General features: G+C 37.9%; 1 protein-coding gene across 2 annotated transcripts in view; it reads right to left on the bottom strand.

The window, feature by feature from the left end:
- The window catches only part of LOC107040868, a 17,227-nt gene continuing 5,331 nt past the window's right edge, over nt 1-11,896 (bottom strand). Inside the window, exons 1-7 of one of the 2 annotated variants that reach the window (XM_015261134.1) lie at nt 10,041-10,103; nt 9,306-9,599; nt 7,094-7,152; nt 6,246-6,498; nt 3,388-3,489; nt 2,219-2,489; nt 1-1,704 (exon numbers count right to left, since the gene is read on the bottom strand). In XM_015261134.1, coding sequence (XP_015116620.1) covers nt 841-1,704; nt 2,219-2,489; nt 3,388-3,489; nt 6,246-6,498; nt 7,094-7,152; nt 9,306-9,496 — 1,740 coding nt within the window. In that variant the 5' untranslated portion in view covers nt 9,497-9,599; nt 10,041-10,103 and the 3' untranslated portion in view covers nt 1-840. Of the gene's footprint in view, nt 1,705-2,218; nt 2,490-3,387; nt 3,490-6,245; nt 6,499-7,093; nt 7,153-9,305; nt 9,600-10,040; nt 10,104-11,896 lie in introns of those variants that run through there. The other variant, XM_015261133.1, reaches the window with a different exon arrangement.

The raw sequence follows: 11,896 nt of genomic DNA on the forward strand, positions 1-11,896 counted from the left end.
TAAAGAACTCAGAAAATTCAATAGCAAACCGGTAAACTGGTGTAAGTCGATTTTAACTATTGGTCAGTTTTCAACAAATATCTCGACATCTAGGGGAGGTGGCAAAATTTGTGGCATTACCTTTTTTATAACTCTTAATTCGCTCTACAAAAAAGGTCATTACGAATATTTCATTATCTCCCTTAGATTCAGAGATATTCATGGAAAACTTAGCTAAGGGCTGAGTCGACTTAAACCGTTTTAGCGCTTCGCTATTAAATTTGTGCCCGATAATTTCAATAGAAAAAAAACTTAACAGAAAGTCAAAATATATTGACTTTTTCCCACTGAATTCCCACAGAAATCTTATAGAATTCCAATAGAATTTTCTAGCCAATTCGCTCGGTTTCCTATTAAATTTTGTCATGCCTGTGTCTCTGAATGGATTTTATTCTCTCGATGAAAGATTAGTATTTGTTGATGCTTCCTGTTCCTACACTTTTCGTCAAACCCTCACTTTAACCCTGAAGTAAATAACAAGAAATTCACTATAAAAAATTCAATATAAAAAAACTTAACAGAAAGTCAAAATATATTGACTTTTTCCCACTGAATTCCCACAGAAATCTTATAGAATTCCAATAGAATTTTCTAGCCAATTCGCTCGGTTTCCTATTAAATTTTGTCATGCCTGTTTCTCTGAAGGGATTTTATTCTCTCGATGAAAGATAATTTTTCTCGATGCTTCCTGTTCCTACACTTTTCGTCAAACCCCCACTTGAACCCTGAACTAAATAACAAAAAATTCGCCGTGAAAATCCTCGTTCTCACGAAAAAAAAACATCCAAAAAATCTGAACCCCTAGACATAATTCCCACAATTCCCCTCCTCCTCTCCACTCTCCTCCGATCCTCTCGCCTGTCTCCTGGGCTTGGGAATGGGGTTGACCTCGAGATCCGAGAACCCTGGCGTCTGCTTAATTGGCTCGGAGATGTGGAGCTCGATGATCTTCACAGGTTCCTTCGGCCCCGCAACCTCCACCTGAGGCTCCCCCAGCCGAACAATCTTTATGTCCCTCATCTCCCTCGGCAGCTCTTTAATCTCAATTTTAATGTCGTCACTCCCATTTTTAGTCAAATCCCGGAAGAAATTTCTTCGTGTCTCCTGCAGGCTTCGTCTGCTCCCCCCTCTCTGCAGCTGTGGGAGAGGATCCTCTTCGTCTAATGAGGACGTGAATGATGTCGTTCTCGTCCTCAACTTGGACGACTCCAGGAGTTTTATCTGCTTCTCGATCTTCTCGATCTCGTCCTTCACCGAGAAACTGTCGCTCCTGTGGAGGCTCGATGAACTCTTCTTCCGGAAGACCACGTCATCGTCGTCGTCGTGAATCATCGAAACATCTTTGATGATCTCTAGGGGCTCCTCTGATGGCGTTCGTGTGAATTCAACTGCAACTCCTGTTTCGGTCTCTTCTCCTTGAGAACTGGATTCCGTTGGGGTTTCTGGGGGGTTTTCCTCGGCTTCTGGGGGTTGGGGAGGACTTGGTGGTGTCTCGGAAGGGATCTCATTCTCTTGAACGATTATTTTGGTTGTTTCGAGCTTTTCAGGCCCATCGTGGAGGTCGAACGGGCTTTCTTTGGGGTCTTCAAGCTGTTTCGTTCTCTCGGTCATCTCTGTGATGTCTTCGGCTACTCTGGCGATCTCCAGGGGGTCTGGGAGCGTCTCCTGAGGTTAATCAATTCAATTGAAAAATACTGATCGGTGAATTGTAGGGGAGGGTGGGATAAAACGGACCGCTGAGCAAAACGGACCCCCACACTGAGAGAAAAACAAACACATCAAACAAGTCTTGTTTGGGCCAACAAAATCGCTAGTTGAAAATTGCCAAAATGAATTTTTTGCTTCCATTTGGAAGCAAAAACAAAAATTACCAGTTTTCGGTCAGTGGTCCGTTTTGCCTTGCGGTCCGTTTTGCCCTGCCTGTAAACTCAAAGTTGAATGAGAATTTTTCATATATTTTTCTGGTGAAAAAACTATTGCAATTTGGTCACAATTTCATTTTTTCCTACAGAAATCAAAAAATGGTTTCTCAATTTATTTTCCAATTACTTGTTTTTTATTTTCAAAAACAATTGGGAAAGTTTCACCTTGAATTTAGGGCTAATTTGAGAATTCTGACATTTTCATGATTTCTTAAAATCCTTAATTAATTAATTTAAAATTAATTTCATTAAATTACCTTTGGACTTTCTAATGGTTCGGATTTCTTGCCAGGAGGCAACGGGGCTCTTCTCTTCTTCCTCCCAGAGGCATAGACACTTCCCACAGACATGCAACTGTTGATGGACAAGTTGGATTTTCTCACAGCATCGTTGCTACACCTCTTGAAGACGAAATCCTCCTGCATGTTCTCGTTTTCGTCTCTGTAGTTTCCGTTTCTCATCTGAACTTTGTCGTCATCGGGGTCCTGGGGGAGGGCTAATCTCTGAGATGCTCTAAAACCTCCTCTCCTAGAAGTTCATTGAAGAATTTTTATTTGAAATGAAACGAGGCATAATTGAATATTACCCAAACTTTGAAAGGTCAGAAAGGGTTTGACCCTTTCTGATCCTTAATCTTAGATTTTTTAAGGGGAGACATAAATATTCATTCTCATACATTGAAGATCGATTATATATGCCTAAAAATGAATAATTAGTGCAAAAAAATTAATTGTTTATTGTTAGTTTGCTCCACAGACGCTTAAAATGTTAAAAATAGTCCAGGGCGAATTTCGTTTATTTTTTAATAAAAAATAGCACCATTCATATAAAATAGCCTGAAAAAAATTGCTGAAAGAAACGAGAATATATTTCAAAAATTTTGAGGATAATTTTTCTGCCTATTTTACATGAATGGCGCCAGTTTTTATATTAAACAAAATGAAATTAGCTGTGTAGGAGTTGAATTTCAAAAAACTAATTCGTAATTGTTATTGCACAAATTTTTTCAAAAATGTTGAAAAAAAAACCTCTGTAGCTTGAAAATTGCAGGCCCTGGACTATTATCAACATTTCAAGCGTCTGCGGGGCAAACGAGCAATAAACAATCAATTTTTTAGCTCTAATTATTCGTCTTTAGACATATATAATCGATCTTCAATGCATGAGAAATCCCACACCAATATTCCGCGACTTTTAAAACTCGTCGTAGTCTTCCTTTAAGGGTCCTTTGACCCTCAAAACGATTTTAAGTCTATTTAACCCTCAACTCCTAATGTTCTCAAGGGTCATTTGACCTTTGAAACTATTTGACCCTCAAGTCTTGGCGTCCTTAAGGGTCACTTGACCCTCAATTTGACCCTAAACTAAAATTGAAAAAAAATCCGAATTGTGCACAATTGAAACCATAATATAATAATTATCTTACTTCGGTGGAATAGGCGTGCCATCATCCTCTCTATCGTCACTCTTATGACCATAATCCAAGGGAGGTATTTTATCAGTTGGCTTCGGACTCACTTGACCAAACCTTCATAAACGAAAGTATAAAAACGAGTTTATTCGACATTCACAAGGAAGATCTTTCACACTTGAAGGCGCAGAGACTGTTTATCACTGGCAGCAGGGTTGGGCATCTGTCGATAACCGCAGTTTTTTACATGACATTGTAAAAAACTCGTAATTTACGCAATAAATGTAAAAAATGTAAAAAAAACCAGCCGACATTACTTTTTATCGTAAATCGTGAAGCTTCGCGAAGATTATACAGTAGAGGCTTCGTATAAGATACCTTAGGGACAGTAGGAGAGTGGAATTCCGGGAACCCCTATGCCCCCACTACGCGCCCCCATCGAGGAGAAAAATAGGGATCAGCGGGTTTCAAATAAGATACCTCGCTCGTTGCGCCTGAATTCAATGAAATTTTCACAGCCACCGCCGTCGGTACTCTTTATGAGGTATGAGGCTCATGTTTTTGAGCTTCTTAAAATGCCGTAAATCGTACCACGTGATGTAATAGTGCATTATGTCACTAGGCGATGAAAGTATTTTCTGATGAATGCGGCTTTATCATCCGAGCCGAAGAGGCGAGAATTTTAGTCACATGAGTCAGAAAATAGTTTTATCGCCGTGTGACATGCGATATTTTTTGTCTCTGGGACCGGAAACCGCGATTTAACCGAGGAAATCGATGTTAGAATCGCGGTTTTACGGTCCTAGAGACATAAAATATTATTTTATGCCCCGAGTACTGAGATCGGCATTCCAACCGAACAAAGTGAAGTTAAAATTTGTGGTTTAACCGACGTCGGTGGCCGAGTGGATTAGACGCAAGTCTAGTGTGCGAAAAGTTGTGAATTCGATTCCCCGTGGAACCGAATTTTTCAACGGAAGGCTCCCGCGAGCGGGGGAGTCACCTCTAAATAACACGGTACAAAATAACACTGTACAAAAATAACACAGTACAATAACATCATAAGTCAAAGTCAACACAGAAATTATATTGTGGTCTTTTTGGGATCCGATGCCACGTCCTCGTCGTGGGTCCTGGGTAACGCCAAGAGCTGGTAAGGCGTTATTTGAAATAATAATAATTCTTTTCAGTAAAATATAATGATAGTTTTTAATAATATTTGCCGTTAGAAGGACGGTGGCGATATATATATAATATGTATACATACATATATATATATACATACCTGTAATAATAAGAATAATGATAATAATAATAATAGAATGTAATAATTATAAAACTGAAAAATCAATCATTTGAAATAATAATAATTATTTTCAGTAAAATATAATGATAGTAATTGCCTTGCCATGCTCGTGAATTTATTGAAGTAATTATATTTAAATTAATTTTAAAAATTAATTGCCTTTAGAAGGAAGGTGGAGAAAAAAGGAGGTCCCGGACATCTACCTGATCAACCATATTATTATGTTGTGTTGAACCAAAGAGTTTAAATTCACAAACTGGCAACCTAGTCCCAACTTGGTAAGAAAGGTGGAGATCCATTGGAAACTGGAGGCCCTGTGTTGATTTGTCATGTGATATATTGTTGGTGTGTTGAATTGTCGTGTTATTTTGACGTGTAACCGCGAATGCGGTACAGTGTAGAATCCACAGCCGCATGCATAGGGTTGAATAGAGTGCCGAATGGGACCCGAAAGGGACTCCGAGGCAATAAAAAAAAATTGTGGTTCATCTGTCCTTGGGACATGATGTACTTTTTTTATGATATTTATGCGTCCAATACTGTGCCTTCGTCAATCGGATTAAAATAAAACAGTCGCGTAACCGAAAATTGCAAACTTTTCGAAGAAATGTACATTGAGAAAAATTTCAATGGTAATTTTACTACAAGGGAATTGTCAAAGAAATTATATTTACAGTAACAATAAACTTTGTAGATTAAACTATGATTCATCGTTCGATTTACTATGTCAAATAGTGTTATCAACATTATGATTTAATTTTCACTTTAATGTAATAGTTGAATCTGCAATGTTTATTGTTACCGTAACTATTATTTTTTTGACAATTCCCTTGTAGTTGAAATTACCATTGAAATTCCTCTCAGTGTACTCTCTTCCCGTTGAAAAATGACCGGGGCCATAGGTATCTTATAAGAAGCCCACGGAACATGAACATTCGGGACGCGATAAAAGTGCCGAGAGTGGGGGTAGCCCTCGAGCACTCGGAGCGCGAGGTATCTTATAGAGAAGTATCTTACACGAAGCCTCTACCGTACGTGTCACACGGCCCGTAGCGTCGGTTTGCGATTCGTGTGAGTTTGCAGCACTCGGCGTAGTGTAACTTCGCACTCATCGCAAACCGCCGCTTAACGGGTCTTGTGACACAAATTACTATTATCGTATTTTTCTCTGCACCCAATAATTTCCGAGATATCTATCAATTAATCTGGACAAAAATTTTGATTCCAATTTTTCCTAAACGACAGTATGTTTAACTACTCAATTTATCGCATCAGTTATCAATCCCAGCTAAAAATGTTATAAGACATTTTTTGTAGAAAATTTAAAAACCTACAAAAAATGTCTTATGATATTTTTCTTTAAACCCAATAATTTTCGAAATATTTGTCAATGAATCTGTTTAAACGTAAAATCGTTGAAATTTCTCTCAGTGTAAAAATATAAAAAATCCGTCGAGGTAATTTACGTAAATTACGTTGGTAAATAACGCCGTTTTTTACACGCCCAACCCTGACTGGCAGTGTGAAGGAGCCGGGTTTATTACACAGTTTATTACTCATTGCTGACCTTCGAGCGGGTGGTTTGGGAGTGAGATCACCCATGATGGAGACGGTAGTGTCCTGGGGGCTTCCGTCGTAAATCCTCCCAGGATCGCCGTTTATCGTCAAATTCGAACTGTATCGGGAGGAATTGTCCAGCGTATGTTTTCGCCTTCTGGCGAGGGTGCCCAGGGCCTCGTTGAACTCTTGCTGATCTCGGGAGGGCCGAGGGGGTGGGACTGGGTGGCCGTTGTAGCTGGCACGTTGATAAGTCGATGACACTGGGGAATAACGATTCATTTCGCTGAATTAGTTTATAAGTCATTTCGTGAATTTAACGATGATCACTTTTTAAGGGGACACGGGTGACACGCCAAAATTCCCCCGTTAAAATTCCCCGCCCCATATTTCCCTGGTCGAAATTCCCCCCGTCATTTTTCTTCCCGACATAATTCATTCATGTTAATATTCCTTGCGCCAATTCTCCTAACCCAATAATTCCTGCCGATAAAATTCCCCTATGGCGTATTTATGCGGTTTTTCTGAAATTATATATTTGGTTCGTGAAAATCTTTATTCAAATTTTAATAACAGGCAACATGAATTTTATGAAATTGATGAGTTCTTCGTGAATATACGGGGCAAAATCGATCGGGTCCGCGATTTTCCCTAGTTATTCCCATATTCCGTCATATATCACAAACTGTTCAATCGGTCCCACCGCAGAGTGAAGACTTAAATTTCTCGGACGTATCCCCTTAAACGGATTTTTGAAGGTGTCACAAGGGCCAAAAGGGCCAAATGACACAATTATATTCAATTGCATCCCATTTTGCCCCCAGATTATTTTTTAAAAAATTTAGTGAATATTCAAACCTGTTGATATCGTCGGACTTCTCTCGCACGACTCCTTCTTCTTCCCAAAGATTCCATTCCTGCAAATAAGATGAATTCGTTTTTTTAATTCCCATTTTTTTTTCTCTCCTCCACTCTTTTTCTCATCAGCCTCTCCACATCTGGGTCGATTGGGTCGACAGATGCAATCTGTGACACCGACTGCATGCAGACGATTTGCGTCACTAATCTCAATGTTTAGATGACTTGGTCAACAATTGTTGTAAAAAACACTGGCGTTCCCATTTGATGCACCGATCATTTGAGAATGGCATAATCGATCGAATTAGATGGTCTACTGCAACATGCGACTTCCTCTCAGTCAGTTTTAATAATACTTTGTATGAGGAAGACCTTGGAATGATGGAATAATTTACGTTGCTGGATGGAAAGGTTCGAGGGATTCATTGGGAGATGAAAATTCTATAATTTTTTGGTAAACATTTTAGATATTTTTTTTTCTCCATTCTTTGCATCATTGAAGAGTCTTCGACTGAATTAGATGGAGTGCTTGTTGGGTTTGGACCGTTGCCAGTCGATACCAAGTTCATTATCAAGTTCAATAGAGCTATTGAGTAAATCATTCAGTAGCGAAGAGGTAAACCGGTTTTAGTCGATTTAGACTATTGGTTAGTTTTTAATGAATATCGCGGAACCTAGGGGAGATAGCAAATTTTTAATTATAACCTTTTTTGTAGAGCGAATTGAGAGCTACGAAAAAGTCATTATATAAATTTCGCTATTTCCCTTAGATTCGGAGATATGCCTCGAAAACTCAGCGAAGAGCTAAGTCGACTTGAACCGGTTTATTACCGCTCCGCTACTGAATTTCGTTTTGGAATTGTCAAATGTCGGAAATGATCTAAATTTTCAAGTTATTTATTATATTAATTCATTGAAAAAATATATATTCATTGAAAATTTCCTGATTTCTACTAATTTTCAGGGAATAATTGAACTAAAATTGACAGTTCAGTAGCAAAGAGGCAAACCGGTTCAAGTCGATTTAGACTATTGGCCAATTTTTAATAAATATCTCGGAACCTAGGGGAGATAGCAAATTTTTAATAATAACCTTTTTTGTAGAGCGAATTGAGAGCTACGAAAAAGTCATCATATAAATTTCGCTATTTCCCTTAGATTCGGAGATATTTCTCGAAGACCCAGCGAAGAGCAAAGTCAACTTAGACCGGTTTTATCGCTCCGCTACTGAATTTCGTTTTGGAATTGTCAAATGTCTGAAATGACCCAAATTTTCAAGTTATTTATTATATTAATTAATTGAAAAAATATATATTCATTGAAAATTTCCTGATTTCTACTAATTTTCAGGGAATAATTGAACTAAAATTGACAGTTCAGTAGCGAAGTGGTCAAACGGTTTGTCGACTTTGGCTATTGGCCACTTTTCAATGAATATCTCGAAATCTAAGGGAAATAGCACAATTTTTCTCATAACCTTTTTAGTAGCACTTAATTCGCTCTACAAAAAAAGTTATTATGGAAATTTCGCTATCTCCCTTAAATTCGGAAATACTTTTGGAAAACTCAACTAAAGACCAGTTCCAAAAAATTTTGAATTTTCAATAAGGAAATTTCTTGACATTCCTTGGAATGTCAGTAGAACTAAAATATGATAAAATTTCCCCTCTTCCATCCACATTTCACAATTTCCCTTGTCTTTTTTGGAATTTTGAGATTCCAAAAAATCTCAAAATTTGGAGAAACTGGGAGACCGTTTCTTCTTGTTCCTCTCGAAGGTCCAGAATTTCTTGATTTTACAAATTTTCAGAGAATAATTGAACTAAAATTGACGGTTGTCATTGATTTTGCCAAAAAATTCTGAATTTTCAATAACAAAATTCCTTGGAATGTCAGTGGAACTAAAATATGATAAAATTTTCCCTCTACCGTCCACATTTCACAATTCCCCTTCCAAAAAATCTGAAAATTTGGAAAAACTGGGAGACCGTTTCTTCTTGTTCCTCTCGAAGGTCCAGAATTTTTTGATTTTACTAATTTTCAGAGAATAATTGAAATCAAATTGACGGTTGTCATTGATTTTCCCAAAAAAATTCTGAATCTTTAATTACAAAATTCCTTGGAATGTCAGTGGAACTAAAATATGATAAAACTTCCCCTCTTCCATCCACATTTCACAATTCCCCTTCCAAAAAATCTAAAAATTTCTCACCACGTGGACTTGATGGAGAAACTGTGAGACCGTTTCTTCTTGTTCCTCCCGAAGGTCCAGAATTTCTTCTTGTCCTCCCTCTCCCTGGAGCCGTTCACCGGCAATTTGTTACTCACTTCCTCGTTATCATCTTTGAATGGATTGAGGTCCTCCGGATAATCGTAGATAGTGATGCTCGGTCGTCTCGACATGACTCGAGAAAACTCCCTCGACTTGACAGATGCAAATGGGTATCACGTTCACTCGCGATTACGTCTCATTTCGTTTCTCCCCTCTCCTCCTCATCTCACTGGACTGGTACATATGTCACAAACGGAGTTGATAAGAATATTATCCACTTTTTTCATCATGCAAATTATTTTCTATTGATAATACATAATTTTTCAAAAACACAATCATAGAAAAGTCCGGAAAAAAATGCGTTCATTTTTTTCAGATTTTTCTTCTCATTTTCTGATGAATAATTGAAATTTCATTATTGAAAGAAATAATTTCAAGTTATTAAATGACGCATTAATTATTAATGGGTCAGTTAAATTCAATTGATTACGTCGACTAGTCTTTTACAATTAATTTGATGAATTTAAAAAATCAATTTGGTTTTATTTCGCTTTTTTTAATCGTCCATTTGACTTTTGCAGAGAGTTTTTTATTCAATTTTTAGACATTGACGTTCTTGTTTGGAAGAAAAGTGAGGCTAAGGTAAATTAAAATGGTAACAATTTCGTAATATACCTCCTAACAGGCTTAATTAACTAGACCCCATGTGTATCCATCAGCCTCAAGCGTTTTCACGTGCCATAAAGCACCGAATGACAGCTATCATCGACCGATTGATTTGTGAGAATAAAGAGGATAAAACAAATGATCAGTAGGAAGTTTAATGGCGTACGAAATTGAGGGAATTATGCCAACGCCCTGAACGCGCTGAACATCTGCAATTCAAATGAATACATTCTCGTTTTTTATTGTCTTGGAGTTTGAATGCCGACGCGAATACGATATGTATTGGGTTGCGATGGGCTGACGAAGAGTTTTCTACTTGGGATTATTTTTAAGAAGAAAAATACTGGACTTGAGGAGAATTTTGGAATTCAAATTTTCGTTGAGATTAGTTAATGAGACAGACCAACTTTTGCTGATAAACGGTCCAACGATTTTACGTTTAAACAGATTCATTGACAAATATTTCGAAAATTATTGGGTTTAAAGAAAAATATCATAAGACATTTTTTGTAGGTTTTTAAATTTTCTACAAAAAATGTCTTATAACATTTTTAGCTGGGATTGATAACTGATGCGATAAATTGAGTAGGTAAAAATACTGTCGTTTAGGAAAAATTGGAATCAAAATTTTTGTCCAGTTTAATTGATAGATATCTCGGAAATTATTGGGTTCAGAGAAAAATACGATAATAGTAATTTGTGTCACAAGGCCCGTTAAGCGGCGGTTTGCGATGAGTGCGAAGTTACACTACGCCGAGTGCTGCAAACTCACACGAATCGCAAACCGACGCTACGGGCCGTGTGACACGTACGGTAGAGGCTTCGTATAAGATACTTCTCTATAAGATACCTCGCGCTCCGAGTGCTCGAGGGCTACCCCCACTCTCGGCACTTTTATCGCGTCCCGAATGTTTATGTTCCGTGGGCTTCTTATAAGATACCTATGGCCCCGGTCATTTTTCAACGGGAAGAGACTACACTGAGAGGAATTTCAATGGTAATTTCAACTACAAGTGAATTGTCAAAAAAATAATAGTTACGGTAACAATAAACATTGCAGATTCAACTATTACATTAAAGTGAAAATTACATCATAATGCTGATGACACTATTTGACATAATAAATCGAACGATGAATCCTAGTTTAATCTACAAAGTTTTTGTTACTGTGAATATAATTTCTTTGACAATTCCCTTGTAGTTAAAATTACCATGGAAATTTTTCTCAGTGTAGTTATAAGGATCAAACGGTGTTAAGGGTCAAACGGGAGGGACGAACGAAGTGATCATGAGGGTCTAATGACCTTAAGGGGGGTCACACCACTTTTTTCAAGTAATGCAAATATACATCGATTTTTCTTCACTTTTCCCATCGAAAAATCGTAATTTTTCGTCTGTGATTCTTCTCGAGTCCACCAACAATCCCCCAACATCAGCTGCCATTAATGGGCGCATTTCGCAATCGACGTAGTAGCAGTAGCAGTACTGCAACCCTATCTAATTTTGCTTTACTGCAGCTACGGTAGTTGATTCCGAAACGCACCCATTCTACCACGCGGGGTTATGTTTAGAGAGAAAGGGGAACGCGGGCGATACAAATTCAAAACATTAAACATATGAATTGATTTGTTATCGATATTCATTCACTAAAAATGAACATTTCATTGAATTCAGACGCAACGAGCGAGGTATCTTATTTGAAACCCGCTGATCCCTATTTTTCTCCTCTCTATGGGCGCGCGTAGTGTGGAATGTGGAATGGGGGTTCCCGGAATTCCACTCTCGTCTGTCCCTAAGGTATCTTATACGAAGCCTCTACTATACTATTTTTTATCATGAATGCCCGTCGAGAGTCTTGGTGGGGG

This window comes from Diachasma alloeum, unplaced genomic scaffold (genome assembly GCF_001412515.2).
Source record: "Diachasma alloeum isolate Michigan unplaced genomic scaffold, Dall2.0 Dall_scaffold_00349, whole genome shotgun sequence".
In the NCBI taxonomy this organism is placed as follows: domain Eukaryota; kingdom Metazoa; phylum Arthropoda; class Insecta; order Hymenoptera; family Braconidae; genus Diachasma; species Diachasma alloeum.